This window comes from Polistes dominula, unplaced genomic scaffold (assembly GCF_049000335.1).
Source record: "Polistes dominula isolate Pdom_NZ unplaced genomic scaffold, Pdom_raw_medaka contig_49, whole genome shotgun sequence".
Classification (NCBI taxonomy): domain Eukaryota; kingdom Metazoa; phylum Arthropoda; class Insecta; order Hymenoptera; family Vespidae; genus Polistes; species Polistes dominula.
In genome coordinates, this window is record NW_028300914.1 from 5,913,600 (window position 1) to 5,931,607 (window position 18,008).

The 18,008-nt window shown below is 29.5% G+C and overlaps 1 protein-coding gene across 1 annotated transcript in view; it reads left to right on the forward strand.

Moving 5' to 3' along the window:
* LOC107065044 (monocarboxylate transporter 10) overlaps positions 1-18,008 on the forward strand; it is a 150,489-nt gene that overhangs the window by 85,113 nt on the left and 47,368 nt on the right. Inside the window, 4 exon segments of the mRNA XM_089169925.1 lie at positions 8,877-9,492; positions 11,501-11,669; positions 16,790-16,900; positions 17,575-17,748. Coding sequence (XP_089026051.1) covers positions 9,316-9,492; positions 11,501-11,669; positions 16,790-16,900; positions 17,575-17,748 — 631 coding nt within the window. The 5' untranslated portion in view covers positions 8,877-9,315.

Here is an 18,008-nt window from a genome sequence, read left to right on the forward strand (position 1 = left end):
CGTCTATATCCGTCATGCGTAAAAGTTTGTTACAATTTGATGTTTAAATTGTAATTTTGGTAAAAACTAAATTATATTCGTAAATTTTAATATGTTTAAAATGTTTAAAGGTCAAAAAAAAAGTCAAGAATAAATTTTTAACTTCTATAAATATTCGATTTTTTCTCTAATTTTTTCGTTTATTATGTATAAATATATTATGTTCATATTAAGAAACTATGTGTACATTACTAACAAAATTGTTCATTTTCTAAAATAAAGTCGTCTTTTTGACCCAATATTTTAACAGCGCCACTTACTCTGTGTTTGACGACTATATCCGTCATCGCTTGATTATCGCGACACACACCGGAGCGCACTCTGCGCACAGATCGCCACACTTAACTGGTTAATAGGTATGTAATGTTTAAACCAATGTATATGCGTTGAAACAATCTGAAATATAATTAGAGTGTATTAAAATATTAAAATAATTATTAATTAATCAAAAAAAGGTGTATTATAAATTAGAAGTACCGAATATATATTCGGAGCACTGTCCTCCTCGAAATTCACCTTCAGACTGGATCATTGTCCTTTATCAAAATTCTTATATAAAATGTTGTTTACATGACTTTATGAATGCTGCGCATGTGCATAACAGAAATAATCCACCTAATTAATATAATTTAAGATTATAACGATCAGATTTTAGCAATTTTTTCATTCTAAAGTACATATTTTATCACTCCTGCGCAGTGATAACTTCGAGAGTAAAATTTTCATCGAATGGAACATAAGATCAAAATTAATTAATATTAAAAGTACGATAATAAGTATGTAGTGTTAAAAACAATGTATATATGTTTAAATAATTATAACTATTAGTACAAAACGTTACAGTGTTTGATATACCTTAATTAATTGTTAATTAATCGAAAAAAATAAGTATTGTAATCTAGAAGCACTAGGTATATGTTCGGAGCACCATCTTCCTCAAAATTCAACTTCAAATTGGCTCGTTGTCCTCTATGATAGTTTTTTTATTCAATGTTGTTTATATGACTTTCCGAATGTTGCGCATGTGTGCAAACGGTAATAATATTCGTAATAAATAAAAATAAGATTATAACGTTCTGATTTTTGTATTCTTTTATTTTTTATATAAATGTTTCAGCAAAGGTATATTTATTCTAATATTCCTGCACAGTAATAACTTCGAGGATAAAATTTTCATCTAAGGAAATAAAAAATAAAAATTAATATTTAAAGTACGGTAATAGGTATGTAATGTTTAAAACAATATATTGGGTTGTCCGGAAAGTTCGTGCCGATTTTGACGGAAGATTCAAACGCAACGCATTTAAGTTGTTTTTTTTTGGTATATATTTATTAAATTATATATAAGTGCCATTCTGTTCAACAATCTTTCTCCATCTTTAAAGGTAACTTCAAAATTTCATCTTTCCAGAATTTCTCAAGTTTTTTTAGCAAAAGAACTTTATGCTATTTACCGAAAATCGGCACGAACTTTTCGAACAACCCAATATATATGTTTAAGTAATTATAATTATTAGTAGAGAACAATACTGTGTTTGATATGCCTTAATTAATTATTAATTAATCGAAAGGAATATGTATTGTTACCTGAAAACATTATTAAATATATGATCGGAGTACCGTCTTCCTCGAAATTCACCTTCAGATTGGCACGTGATCCTCTATTAAAATTCATTAATTAAATATTGTTTCTTTGACTTTCCGAATCTTACGCATGTGTGCAACGGTAATAATATTTCTAATAAAGAGAATTTAAGATTATAACGCTCTGATTTTACTATTCTTTTATTTTTTATGTAAATATTTCAACAAAGGTATATTTATTCTAATATTCCTGCGCAGTGATAACTTTGAGAATAAAATTTTCCTTTAATATTAGCAGAGTGTATTAGAGTAGTAGACATTCCTTAAATAATTATTAATTAATTGAAAAAAATGTATATTGTTATTTAAAAGCTCGTGATAGTCATACCTTAAATAATTATTAATTAATTGAAAGAAATGTATATATTGTTATTTAAAAGCTCGGAATATAAGTTTGACGTATCTTCCTCTTCGGAATCCACCGTTAAACTGGTACGTTGTCCTCTATGAAAGTTCTATTATTGATTGTTGTTTATATGACTTTCAAGAGAACACATTCCATTTACTATGAAAATTATTCCCATTTTACATACGTAGCCGTAAGATACGTATAATACGTCAAATAATAGTATTGTTTGAAGCAGGAAATGTACGCAATACTATTTAAACACATGGAGAAAAAAATACATAAAAGTATTTTACATATATATATGTATATATAAAAAAAAGAATAGTTTTTCTACGTATTGGAGAGTTAAAAAGTTCAGAGAGATAAAAAGAGAGAAAGAAAGATAGAAAGATAAAAAAACGTTTCGTTTCTTGTATTACGAAAAGGTCCTTACATTATACATAGATGAAATTTAATTAGTACAAAGCAACAAACAAACATAAAAACACTTTTATTTCGTAATTTCATTTATTTATTCATGAAAAAATAAATTGAACGTACTGAATTTTTTTAACAAACGGTTATGGTCTTTTTTTAATTTTTTTTTTTTTATATAAGTCTAAATAATCCCAGAAAAAAAATAGTAATCAATTTGAAAATATAATTTAGAATATTTCAAGAACGATTTAATTTCTTAAATAAATTCGTAGCTTGTATAGTAATTTGATGAGAACACTTTATCTTGCTTGTGCTTTTACATTTTCATTTTTGCTCTTTCGTTTTCTTTTTCTTTTCTTTTTTTCTTTCAAATGGAAACATAAGCGAGGATACACAAAGAATAATCGCCAACATAAAACCGGCTTTTGTGTCAGAGATAAGAGAGAAAATACTTTTATAACATCAGAATTGAACGTAATGCGATTCTTACTTCCGATGGAATTCGATGTTCGGAACATCGATAAAAAGAGAATTTCCTGTGTTTTCTTTCACAATGGATAACTCCTCGATCTTCGTACAGTTTCATTGTCGTGCATCCCTTTTACCCCCTTCCCCTTTTCCCCCTTAGTCTTTCGACAAAGAAGAAAATTCTATTTTCGAAAGCTTTCATCAAAAAAATTACGATCCGATCGTAAATAATATTAAAGATATTAATCAATCTATTTCTATTTTTTAAAATGATCAATTTATCTATTTCTACGAATAAAAAACGATAATATTGATTCTTCATCCTCGTATACGTCGAGAAAATAATAAAAGTATACAAATTTCGAACATTTACGTGATAAATCGTAAGAACGTGAAATGAAATTATTAAAAAGAAAAAAATAAAGCTGACAAGAACTTTGATATTATTTTTTCAGGAAGTAGGAAGAAACCCGTGCTATAAAATCTTAAGGTATTTCCCAATCGATAAGAAAAATTTTTCTCCTATGCATATAAGGGTCCCTCTACTTTTTCCATATCTCGGGTAAGTTTTTCTTTACACGTAACCGCAACCAAACGATCGTGTACTAACTTTCTTAAAGCATTCAATAAACTTTTGACTCTCTATCCAATACATTAAAGAAATTATTTCACGATGAATGAACGAATACATATATAAAAAGTTAATTTTTTTGAGAAAAAAAATAAGAAGATAAATAAAAGAAAAAGTAAGCATTGTCGAAACGAAATGATGTTTTTCCTATCAATGAAAGGAAGAAGAAGAAGTCGAGAAGGATTTAACAATGCGAAACTGTGAGGAGTTTCGAAGGAGTCGTCGTTTGGTGGATGTACCCTGTCAGAAATGTTTTCATGCAAAAAGGAAGCTCAAGAAGAAGAAGAAGAAGAAGCACAAAAACAAGAAAAAGAAAAAGAAAATGAAGAAGAAGAGTAGGAGAAGAAGTTGGAAAAGTAAGGGTGGGTGATAAGGTCGTTCCTTCCAGCTACGGTTACACGATCATCCAGAAACATCATGCAACCAGCTGGTCAGAGTTCGAGGGTGGATTCAATCTAGTAGGATTACGCTGGCCTTTCTCCACCTCCTCTTCATCCTCATCCTCATCCTCATTCTCCTCATCCTACTCGTTTCTATATTCCACAGCATCCACATCTACCTTCTCCAAAGGACGACGAACCGATCGAAACTTCCTACAGCCTTCACTTCCCTTGGCTCTAGGATCGTTCTAATATAGGAAACATTTTCTAACTCTAGAGACTTTGAATAAAATTAAATGTACATTAATTTATTTTATGAGTTAATTTTTGTATTTAATTGAAAAAAAAATGAGCTACATTAACTTATAGGATATTATAAATATTATTATAATATCCACATATAATATTATAAATTATAATATATGGATATATTAACCCTTTGCACTCGAAGTTATATTTTTCATTTCACATATTACCAACAACAAACAAAGCAATTTTAATAGAAAACAAATCATATTCACGTATTATAAATAAATGACATATGTGTAGTTAAAAGAAAAATCATAATTTATATGTTGTAGACTGAATTAAATTTGTTTCAGTTTTTATTTATTTTTTTTTTTTTATTGTCTCCGTAGCGGAGCCCTCGAGTGCAAAGGGTTAATTTTAATATTTATAATATTCTATATATTATTTAATAAAATTTATATAGTAATATATTAATTTATATATTACTATAATATATATATATATATATATATATATATATATATATATATATATATATATATATATATATAAATTCTAAATAGTAATATTATTTATAATAATATACTAAATGTAATATTATATTATAAAATTTAAAAAAATAATAGTATAAATGAGAATATATGTAAAAATTATTATTTACAATAATTTTGTTTATTTTATTTAATTAAATTAGCATCGAGCTAATTATTATCTGACGTTTAAATCTGTTGCATTTCAAACAACTTTGGTTAATTAGTTTCTAACTAGACAAACCAGTGATCGAATAATACGAGTGTACTATAAAAGTGTTGAAAACTTTTCAATACTTGTCGTACAAATAAGAAGAAACAAAAATTGAATCAATCTTTGATGTACCTGTAAAGAAATGTTACTATGTAATAACATTTTTATTATTTCTTCTAGAAAATTATCGACCAATACTGTTCGACGTAGTTTTACTCGAACCTGTTGCATCGTTAACATAATGCCTGAGTAGCGATTGTAACTTGATACGAGAATATAACCACGGCCGGTGCTAATTGGATTTTACGTACATTAACCGTTCGTTTAACGACTCCCGACGATAAGCTAATTCCGTTGGTGGTGAGCGTACTAAAACATTAGTGTCGAGTGTACATAGATACGTTTACTTCATCATCATCATCATCATCATCATCATCATCATCATCATCATCATCATCATCATCATCATCTTTTCTTTTTTTTTATTATCTTCTATCGGAAATAAATGTAATCGTTAAAAACATACATTGTATGCGTGTATACTTTCATCAAATTAGCGTTTATGAGACAATCAACTCTTAACGAATCTCGGCTGTATCCATTATTATGCAAATACACACAAACACACACACACACAGAAATTCATAACAATAAAATAATTTTTATAATATATTTTTAAAAACGAAGAAACCTTTTTGCAGGAATATCATTATTAATAAGTATAATTATAATCAGTATATATTAAAAAAATTTGCAATAAATACTTTCGTTATCAGTGACTCACATATGAGGTAACGAAAGGGTTAAAAAGAAACAGTATTATTATAAGAAACTTAAAAACTTGTTTAAGTTTTTTATAGAGAGTAAGCAAGCAAACTCGATTGTTTATTTTGAAATTCAAGAAAAAGAGATTGAAAGAGATATAAAAAAAACGAATAGAGAAATCGTGAGCTGTTTAATAAAAATAAATTACTAATAAATTTTATGCAATGCGAAAATGCGTACACGAGAGATAAAAAAGAAAAACGAGAGAAAGCATATTAATTTACTTTGAAATATAGAATACATTGTATTTTTCCTCGATGCGGTAAAATAATAAATCTGAACAAACATATATGTATATTTCAATCTGCTTTATTTTATTTTATTTTGTTTACGTAAGATTCCAATAGAACCACCAATCGAGAAAGTATTTGCTTTTTTCTATTTGACTTTGGCTCGTGTACATTTTGTACGTACAAGGTTACAAACAAGGTTGCACGTGGTGTATAATTCATCTTTTAGAGATAAGCATATTTTTTTACCTTTTTTTTTTTTTAACAATATTTCAAAATAACATACCTAAGAAGTTATCACTTGTTTGAAAATTCATCAAAATATGCGCATAAAAATGTAATATAGGGTAAACATTTTTCCACGATCATTTGTCATATACCTTTTCTAACCCTCTATTTTCTATTATTTACTTTTCCCCAATACATATTGCATGAAGAGGGGAACACCATTGAAACCTGTGAACGACTAGGTGTGTAGGATAAGTTCAATTCGTATATACGTGCCTAGGAACGTAATAAAAATTCAATCGATGCATAACGAATGCATCAAAAGAGAGAAAAAAAAGAAAAAGAGAAAGCGATAACATCTCTCTTCCATCTTGTCACGATCAAACGAGAAAAAAAAGTAGAAGAAAAAGTAAAAGAAAAAGAAGACTCATAAGAAAAAAAGGATAGAAAATTTAAATTATAAGTGAGAATGAAGGTTGTAAACGAGAATGTAGCAAACGAATACCAACAAGTTATATACATATACGCGTTCTTACACATATTAAGTTCATACGAATAGGGGCGGTGGGGTTCGTTCTCCGAAAGCAAATTAATTAAATTCGTAACGATTTTAATTAAATCGACGAAACGGGCATTGGTGACGACTACGAAGACGGTGACGACGACTACGACGATGAGAAGGAGTATTAGGGGAAAGGGGTGAAGTGTGGAAACAGGGGGTAAGAGAAGGATATGTTCGACTCACAGTTGTTCGCACAATCGATACTTTTAACGATCACAAGTGTACGTGTGATACATACATATATATATGAGAGAGAAACATACAAACATATAGAGAACAATGACTTGAACATAGCATACGCGATATTCCAATTAACGTAGACGCTACCGTGACGTCGTTATCATACCTTGCATGCACGGGAATTATTACAGATATTTCAAAAACGCCTACGACAGGCCTGCGGCGCGACTTCTGCATACCGATGCCAGAATACTATACTTGGAGAAGAAACTACTACTACTACTATTACTACTACCTAGTAGGGTTTCTGACAACGACATGAACCAAGGGAAACGAAAAAGAGAAGGAGAGATGAGATGAGATGCGAGTATATACGTATATGTGTGTTTGTGAGAGAGTGAGAGAGAGAATGTTAGTAATTGCAAGGAGTTCTGCTAGGCAAGGTTTTAATAAGCGTCATTTTTTTTTACCACCCTATCCAACCCCCATCTTTCTTCTTTTTCTTCCTATTTCTTCCTTCTTTTTTTTCTTTTTTTTTCAATTTTTTTACGAGACATATATTTTGTAACAACCAAAAGGAAGAATGTGGGGATGAGGGATGTAAGAGTGGGAGGACGGTTAATTACACCGCCAATTTTTATTCCTACGAGAGAACAACTCGCGACAGTGACATATAAAAAGGGGGAAAGATATAATTTTAATTAGATACGATTCTCTGTTATGACCTTTCATCTTGTTGGATCTTCAGATATTTATATATATACATTCTTTCTTGCTTTACTTCTTTTTCTTCTTTTTTTTATTTATCTATAACACTGCTTGTGATTCCTCAGAAATAAATACATTCTCATTTCCTTTTCGTTTATTGATGAGTCTCTAACTGATATTATTTTCTCTTTTCAATATAAATAAAACAAAATGATACATTCCCATGATTGTCGTATGTTTTTACTTTATCTGTTTGTTTGTTTCTCTTTCTCTCACGTTTCTTTATATTTATCCATGAATGAAATCTCATATTACAATTGAAGTTAAAAAACACTTTTAAAAACAAGGATAAAATTAATTCTAAATGCAGGAATGTTAAGAGAAAAATGTTGACAATCGCTTATGCATTTGGTTGCATATTCCACACGTTTCAAATACTATTAGGTTAAAACATTCGAAATATTATGCATATGTGTGTGTGTCGTGTGTGGTTATATGCATACATTTTCGGAACCTCTGGAAAATGAAATGTAATTGTTAAAACGGATATAAATACCTACACCCTAGTTGCCACTACGAATTTGTCAATACCGATGCAATATGTAATGTACGCAAGCGTACATATATAACTTTATTTCTCTCTCTCTCTCTCTCTCTCTCTCTCTCTCTCTCTCTCGTTATAAATCGGGAACGCTTAAACGCATGAATCTGCTATTGGAAACACTCTAGCAAATTCTATTGCTAAAGTCTATGCATTTTATCCATAAATAGCATTACACGAGTAACATTTTTCTCTCGCATTTTTTTTGTCATACCCTCTATTTCTCCTCTGTCCTCTTTTTTTATTTTTAATTACCTTCACACCAACAATCGTTTATAATCCCTGTATCTTTATTTCTCGTATTTCACTATCTCCGAACGAAATCAAATAAAAACGAGTATACTATATAATAACAATAATAATAAAAAAAGAAAATACGTTCAATAGCGAGCTAAAGTATCGAATTAATTTTATCTCCATGCTTTTTCAATACACTTAAACAAAAAAATCCCTCACACACATCAGAGAGATAAGATTTGAAAATATTAAATTAGAATAAATAATCCTATCTTGTATAGATTTGCAGAAAGCAAAAAACCCCTAAAAAAAAACCATAGTCCCTATCAAATACTTTTTTGTTCTTCATTCTATAAAATAAAGACCAATATTTTTGTGTTACAGAAAAATAGGAGAGACGATATAGAAGAAGATAATCGTTGGAAGTAAAAAAAAAAAAAAAAAAAGAAAAAACAGAAGAAAAGAAAATATGTCGAAAAGGGGAGGGCGGAAAAATAGCCGGCTCTTTTTTCTCATTGAAGATATCGAAGAAAACGATAGAATAGAAAGAAGAAGGTGCCACTACCACTATCACCATCACCACCACCAATACCACCGCCACCAACACAACCACCATCACTACCACTACCAGCACACCACCATCATCAAATCGTCTTCTTCTACTTCTACTTCTACTTCTTCTACTTCTTCTTCTTCGATAACACGACTTCCTTTACCTCCATTTCCTCGTTCTCCTCCTCGACCTCATTGAGAATGTGTATCGGAGCGTAAGAAGACGTAGTAGCAGCAGTGGCAATAAAATGTCGTCCGCATTATCGTGAAAATGTGCGAAAGGGGGATGGGGTGGACTACAGCAGAAAGCTTTAGAGGGGGTTGGTCCACCCCCGCCGGTGCTACCACCGTTGGATGTAGAAACTCCGCGATGAGTTTCGGGGGCAGTGTACCTTCACTTCACCCAGCTGGTTCGATAAGATCCTTACGTTCCCAGCATTCCATGCAGGTAACAAGATTACTATGTATTTCTTTCTACTTCGTTCACCCTTATCCATCTCTACTCTCTATTACATTCGTTCTTCTTTTCTCTTTAACTTTTCCGAAAAACGTTCTACTAAATTGCGATGAAATGCTCTCCCGATTCGAAAGAAAGAGAAAAAGAAAGAAGATGAGAAAGAAGAATATATATATATATTTCTTTTTCTTTTTTCTTCTTTTTTTTTTTTACTATACGTTCACCTAACCACAGCATGCAATTTTCAACGTAATAGTTCGACGATTCTTCTTCTCTCCGAGCACTTTAACGTCGATCAAAAAGTTACTTTCAACCATCTTTTTTTCTTTCCCCTTCCTTTTATTTTCAACTATTCATTTGAGTTTTACGAGGAAAAGTTAACATCGACGATAAAGTTAACCCGGGGGGAGAAGGAGGAGGGGGAGGGGAAGATCATTTAGAAGGCAGAAAAATTTGCTCTCTTTTTAGATGATTTTTTTTTTGTTTAAATAAAAAGAATTATCTGACCTCTTGATAAAAATTTCTGCTAAATTTTGAAAGAAAAATATAGAAATCCTGAGATACGAATTTTAGGAATTTTATAGTTGATCAAATAATTGATAGTAGAAGTAAGATATATTTTAAATTTAATCAAAATTGATCGAAATAATTTTCCAAAAATTATTCCAATAATTTTGTAATTAACGACATATAACCTGTAAATCTGTCATTTTAAATTACAAAAAAAAAAATAAACATACGCGCCAAAATCTTTATATGCATATAATATATAATTCAGTGTCACATTGTAAGTTTTCCAATGAACTTCGAAACTACTCAACTGATTTTAATGAAATTTGTTTTATTTTGTGTGATTTTTTTAACTTAACATATAGTTGTTAAGTTAACGTATTGTAATTAACTTATCCTATAGTAACGGAAATATAGTTTTTATCGCGATTATTTTTTTATGTTTTATTGCTATTTTAAGGATTTATTATTTGAGCCGTTCAGTGCACAAATCGATTAACTCCATAAAACAAAAAATTGAGAAATGCGATGAAATAATGTATATTGTTGTATTACTTATTATTCATGGGCCAAAAAAATTTTGCCGTTTAATGGTGTTAATCTTTATTATTCAGGAAAGTTATTATAAATATAAAAAGTTATGACTATACCAAGTGCTTTGACACTTAAATTTAAGATTTTTCAAAAAGTGGAGTTAATCGATGTGTGCACTGAACGGCTCATTTAAAGGTTATCTAGATCTGTAGGTACAGTAAGTTTCCAATTGATGGCACTGTATTACAATTCAATTATTTCAATTTACATACAACATAACCTTACTTTTTTTATTTTTTAGTGTAATATTATTTTATTTATTCTGTTCTAATTGTGGTATTATTTTGTATGTTATTATAATTTACTAAATAGTTTAGAATTATATTAAATCAACATTTTATAACAAAGCCACAGCATGGCGTGGCAAAATATAAATCATACAATCCTTTCTATTCGAAAATAAAAATTTTAAAAACAAAAAAATAATAAATTTTTGACCTTCTAAATGATCTTCCTTCCCCAACTTAAAGAACTTATATTAAATAATAATATATGAGAATTTTATTTGAATAAAGGATATTTGCGTATTCCAAAGTCGATTCGAAAATAGCCGATATAAAGGAAATTATCTCGGTGAATATTGTTCGATAGAGTCTCTATCTCTATCACTATCACTATCTCTTTCTCTCTCTCTCTCTCTCTCTCTCTCTTTACAAAGGGATACAATAGCCAATAGGGATATCCGTTCTCTATAGGAGGTCTGATTGCGAAGCTATAGAAACAACGGGGCGTACGTTTGATATCTAAATATTCGTATATACTCTGTGTTCTAATTATCATCATCCCAGTTTCAGTTAATTTCCTATGCGCGCTATCCAGAATCTAATTATAAATATTTCGGAACGAGAATATATTTGTAATTTTTTATTTTTTATTTTTGTTGAATCTGTTTCAGTGTCCACAAGAGACACCGCAAAGATGCATACATTGTCATCCCGTACACGCATCTAACAATCCTAACAATTACATACATCATCCTATGCAGTATTACACCCCCAGTCACTGTGCAGAAGTTCAACAACAAAATGGGACGTATACGCCACATCGAAGTTCTTATCACGGTGGTGAGTTATAACATTTATTTTTCAATTAACATAAATCTTGTCAAATGCAAATTATTCATACGCGAAATTCATATATTATGCAGTCGGTGATAAAAATATTTTTATATATAAGAATTCAGTGTGTGTGTATCACATTGTTGGTTTCCAATGAATTTCGAAACTACTGAACTGGTCTTAATGAAATTTTGGTTATTTTATTTTATGTTATTTCTTTCAACTTTGGATGTAGGATAGTTTTTATCGCGATTATTTTCATTTTTTATTGCTAATTTAAGGATTTATTATTTAAATGTTATTTAAGTCTCTAGATACTGTAAGTTTTCAACAGATGGTGCTGTATCACAATTCAGTTATTTCGATACATTCACGTCATACGTTTTTTTCAGATCTACATATAACATAACTAACCTTGCTTTCTATATTTTTTCGTGTATTATTATTTTATAGATTCCATTCTAATTGTGGTTTTATTTTTATGTTTTGTTATTCATATATTAAATATTATATATATTAAAAATTTTATATTGTTTTATGCCTCATTTTAATTATTTCAGAAATTATTATTAAATATTAACTTGACTGCACTAAATAGTTTAGAGTTATATTAAATCAACGTTTTATAACAAAGCCACAGCAACGCGTGCCCGAAGCATCTTAGTACATATATATAGACAAGTATTAGTATTGTTAATTAAAAAAAGGATTAATTTTATATAAAATCCTTGTCCAAAATTATTATTAAAAATTATTTTATTTGTATCATTTCAAATTACGATGAATCATATTTGTTGTCGAGTTTGAAAGAAAAATAATATCTAAGAGAGTCAAGATCGATATTATTCGAAAAAGTTTTTGCTGAAGTATAGTTGGTAAGAATTATAGAAAAATTATTATCGTAAAGGTTAATGTTAAAAGTTAGTAGTAAGAATCTAGTTGAAAGGAAAACGCAGAAAATCGGATAATATGCGAAAATATAGGAAGAAAAATGAAAGAATTGGAAGAAATCGTGATAGAAAGAGTTAGGTCGAAACCTTTAGAAAAGTCAAGGAAGAGAGAGAAAATATATATAGATATATATACACGTATAACTCGTTGGTAAAAAGTAAAAGGAGCAAAAGACTTTTCTTCCATTTTATGGTATCATTTTTCTACGTCGTATGCTAACTGCCTAGCACAATTGTCGTCGAATCCAACAACCCGTGGAATAAAACTACGACGAGTAACGAAAATCGAAACTCATCCATCCTATCGTCAAGTTTTTTCTACGAGCTTTTATTATTGAAATAGAAAACTTTTCAAGAGGTGACATTTAAAATGTTACTTTAGTCGTTGTAATACCACCAAATTTTGATACAAAAAAAGAAAAAGAAAATAATATCTTCGATCGAAACGAAAAAAAAATTAATGAAAGTAAGTACTCGTATTACGTTCGATAAGTTCGATAAGTTTAATTGCTTAAGCAGATACAGGATACAGTTTCGTTTAATCGTTAACAAAAAGAAAAAAGAAAGGAAAAGGTTGCAAGAATAAAACCGAGTTTAAAAGAGAGAAAAAGAGAGAGAGAGAAATGAAACACAATATTATTCCAAACGGTCGAAGTTCATCGTGCGAGGAGAAAATGTTACGATGCTATTATAGCGAGTTTATGGTGAAACTTGTATAATCATAGTAAGAGAGAAAACGAACAAGATGCGAGAAATCGTGTAATATGCGAAATACATACACACTCGAACAGCTACTTGTTAGTTTAGATTGCAACGTTTTGCTAAACATACCCTTTACAAAAAATAAGAGAAAATAATTCGGTTTACTGTTTACAGTAGCTGCTTTTCCATTGATAATACAAATTTGTATTGAAAGAAAAAATAATAGTAATATTTATTAACGTTTATATTAATCCTATCATTTCCATATTTTTGTTTCTATCGATACGATATTTTATATGGGATCAATAAAAACGGAAGGATTAATATCTTTTTTTTTACTATTTGAACGAGAATTTGAATAAATCTTCTTTAATACGACGTGACCGAATAATCGTTGCTAGAAACCATTAGAAAAATTTGAATTGGTAATGGTTTAAAGTATCGATAAGACAGATCAAGGAAAGATGTCATTCGAATCGAAAGATCACAATTCATTTTCAAAGATACTTTGTCCTGACGAGAGAAGCGTGAAATTCAATTTAATCGTTTCTAGACCTTTAGGAACGAGCTCGTCAGCAATTTTTATGCCCAGCACACTTTTGCGACACCTACTTAATGGCGGCCTCGTAATTCCTTCCACGATAATTTCATATCCAGAAGTGTCAGGATTTTTATACCAAACCCCATTTTCTACGAATATATATATATATATATCGTAGAAAAAATATATATATAACCTTTTCTCTTTATTAATTCTTCCCTTCGAAACACTGCACCACATTTTATCATTGTTAAAAAGAATTCTACGAATTCGATAAAATCATAATTCATTAGTTAATCAAAATTGCATTAATTATTCGTTACCATCTAATTATAATTGTTTATCCTTTTCAGTATTGTTACAGTTTTTTTATTTATAATATTAAAATCAAATGATAATTTTTCTCTAACAATTATTTCTTTTTTTTTATTATAATTAAAAAGTTGAAAATTAAATTTGTCTTGAAAGTTTTTTTTATTTACGTAGTTGAAATATTTTCACTTTTCTATTTCACAATCATCGACCCGTTTTTTTTGTACCTTTGCTACAACGACGCGTCACTGACTCTTCTCTCTCATTGTCAGTCCCCTTCTTTTTCTCTTTTTTTTGTTCTCTCTTTCTCTCTATCTAACACACAGTTTAATAGATCGTCCCGCTCACTCCCCCTCACCACCCTATTTTTTTTCTCTTTATCTCCTTTCGTTTCTTTCACGAGTTAAAACTTGTACTGTGTCGTACTATTATTTTTTAAGCCGCTTTTCTCGAGATTATAATGGAACACGTGTAATTATTCGATTCAAATCTAACTAACAATTATATCTTTTTTATTTTTTTTTTTAATAAAAAGAAAAAAAAGGGAAAGAAGAAAAAATACAAAATCAGGTACACATGTATTACAGATGATTAAAACTCATGTCGGAATTATAAACAAAAAGAGAAAAAAAACAATAATGAGAATGAAATTAAAAATTTTGTGTAGAAATAAAAAAGGGAAAGAAATTTCGGAGATTTCATTTTACTTTATACTTAAATACGTGATTTTGACGAGTCAGTAGGTACGATCTCACTTTCCACTTTACAGTCATCCAAAGCCCTTTTCTCTTTACCTTTTACTCAAAGTACCATCGCTTTTCTGCCCTTGCACGTTATACTCTGTCATCTGCCTTTCATGAACACTTTGACCTAAGTCTTTCTTTTCCGTGTTTCTTTCTTTTCCATTAAAAAATATTCACCTTTCTTTTTTACTCTCTCAGACAAACTTAAAAACTTACAACTACATATACCATTTTCATACGAATAAGATTTAATTACAATATTATAAACGATGTAAAAATTAAAATAATGCATAATAATATAGAAAATAAATGACGGGAGAAATAAGATTTTTAATACAACCGATAAATCCCCCTTCCCCTTCCTTCCATCCCATAGAAATTCTTACGTTAAATACTCGACAACATTTCTTATCGATTAATCGGAAATCGATGTCCTATACTGTCAATATTGAAAATGCTAGGATATATGCTTCGGAGTTAATATCACAATATTCCTTAAACTATCGTAAAACGAAAAAATCCAAATCGTTAGATATGCTCGAGGTAAACTTTGATGGAAAAGAAACACGTTTTTTTCACCCTATTCCCTTATCTCGCAAAGTTTTCTAACGAAAAAGAAAATAGCAAAAATAAAAAAGAAAAAAAAAAATATACGCACGCAAAAAACGTCGAAGGATAAATCATATTAACATAATTTACATATTTTTTCTAAAATTCTTTGCAAAATTATGGATCGTCCGAGCAAAAATGATACCACGTGTATAACCAACCGACCAATATATTATATATAAGGTTCGTAAATTTATTAAAAATTAAATTTAAAAAAACGATATTCTCATACAAGTTCTAAAAAAAAAATATTTTCCGTTAATAATTTTTCTTCTATCTCTCGTACGTTTATACTATAGTATGCTCGTAATATATATACATGAATATTGGCTAAACCATGCGAAAATAATTCGAGAAATAAGACGAGATCCTTCGATCGTTTCACGTAAAATGTTATCAAACTCTTCTTCTCGACATATATCTCTCGTATTTCTTTTTCCACTTTGTATATTTCTATCTCTCTCTCTTCCCCCTTCCCCTCCCTCTTGTCGTCTACAGCTGTCCGAAACACGCAAATACAGCGTTACGAAGCTGAAAGATACCACCCTTCGGTTGAAGCTCCTTAAGAAGATACACCACCGTTTTTCCCCTTTTCCAATTCCTTCTTTTTAATACCTTGCTACTACTAGTCTCATCTTTTTTCCCTTTTCTTCTTCTTTTACTTCTTCTTCTTCTTTTTCTTCTTCTTCTTCTTTTTCTTCTTCTACTACTTCCTCGTCAACAACTTCTGAAAAGAAACTCTGACGATTCGTAACCGTGTTTAATTTACATACGAGCTACTTTGGTAGATATTTTTCTAAGAAAGCGAACGTTTGAGTGTACCACTTTCAACGTAATCGTATATCTTTCTTTTTCCTTACCCCCCCCCCACTTCTTTTCTCTCCCTTTTTCTCCTTTTGAACTAATACAAAGAAGATTTTGTTCTCTTTTAAAAACTCGTTCTCGTAACATATTTTGATATCTCATCTCTTATTCAAATTATATCCAATTACAACTGAATGTATAATTGAAATAAAAATGGTTCGTGTTATCATGATAATATCTAGATTTATCATGTTAATTTGAGGATGTTTGAGAAGTACAATCGTAGGTAAAAGTGTTGAAAATTTGAAATTCGTTTCAATTTCTACGTATAACGATATGTTATGAAATAAATTAATTACGTCAATGGTAGAATAAAAATTTCAAATGTTTAAAAGAATGTTTAGAAAATATGAAATAACTGTTTACAGTGAATAACATTAATTACAATGATTTGATTATTTTCAGACACTCGAATACGTTACACGGATACGGAAGAAAGTTTGGCAGGAAACGCAAATTGGGTACTCGGTGATTTACGAAGTCTTCATCGTTGTGTTCCCGCATTGCGACGTACAGGTACAGCACAGACCATAATTTCAATTCGAACATTTTCTTCCTAGCATAGTACATGACATATAATATAGTACGGTTAGAATTTAATTTCGCATATATGTATAACGTTGAATCTTCGAACTTATGCAAATAACGTGTTTGTTTAACAACGTGTACCCTAAACGATTTCAAAGATTAATTAAACTTAACGGCTTCAAAGATTGACTTCATATGCGGGATCACGAATTGTTTAAAATTTAAATTCTTATGTTAATTCGAATAAGTTAATTGTCATTTTATAAATAAAGTCACAAATTTCTTGGTTAATGCAAGAAACCTAAAATATAATAATTAAAAATATTTTAAATATATTATATATAATATAATTGTATATAAAAAATAATTGTATATTAACATATATATATATAAATACAAATGTTGTGATTTAAAATTTAGAACAATGCCTACATTTAAATATTTTATCTTATAAATAGTAAATAAATATAATTTAAGAAAACATTTTCAAATTACTAAAATCATACACAAAAAGAGGAAAAAATAAAGAAAATATACAAATATAAAACATTCGTAAATAAAAATTTCGTATAACAAATTCTTGAATCGACAGAAAATATATTACGAAATAAGTGAAATGAAATAGAATGAGCTGTTGTAAATAAGATAATCTTTACTGTCAGGCATAGACGTTGCCGGTATGCGAGCACATTTCTATCCGGAAGGTGGCTGGGGGTGGTTAGTATGTGCAGCTGGCTTTCTCGCCCTGTTGCTCACTACAGGAATGCAACTAGCCTTCGGCTTTCTTCATCTTTATGCTGCACGTCATTTCGGCGAGTTACACATGATGGACATAGGTATGTTATTTGTTATTTTTAAATTGAAAAATTACAAAAAGAAATTTTGAAATAGATGATTTATGATTAGAGTTGAAATCCACCTCTAGAATGTGATTGGCTTAGCAATAATCCTCCTACATATTTCAAAAGAACATATGAATGTTATAAGAGAAGTTGCATAAAAAATATTATTCCATTTGTACCCATAATTATGAAAGTGGTCTAAGATAAGTCAAAATTTTATTTTATATTTTATATTTTATTTTATATATTATATA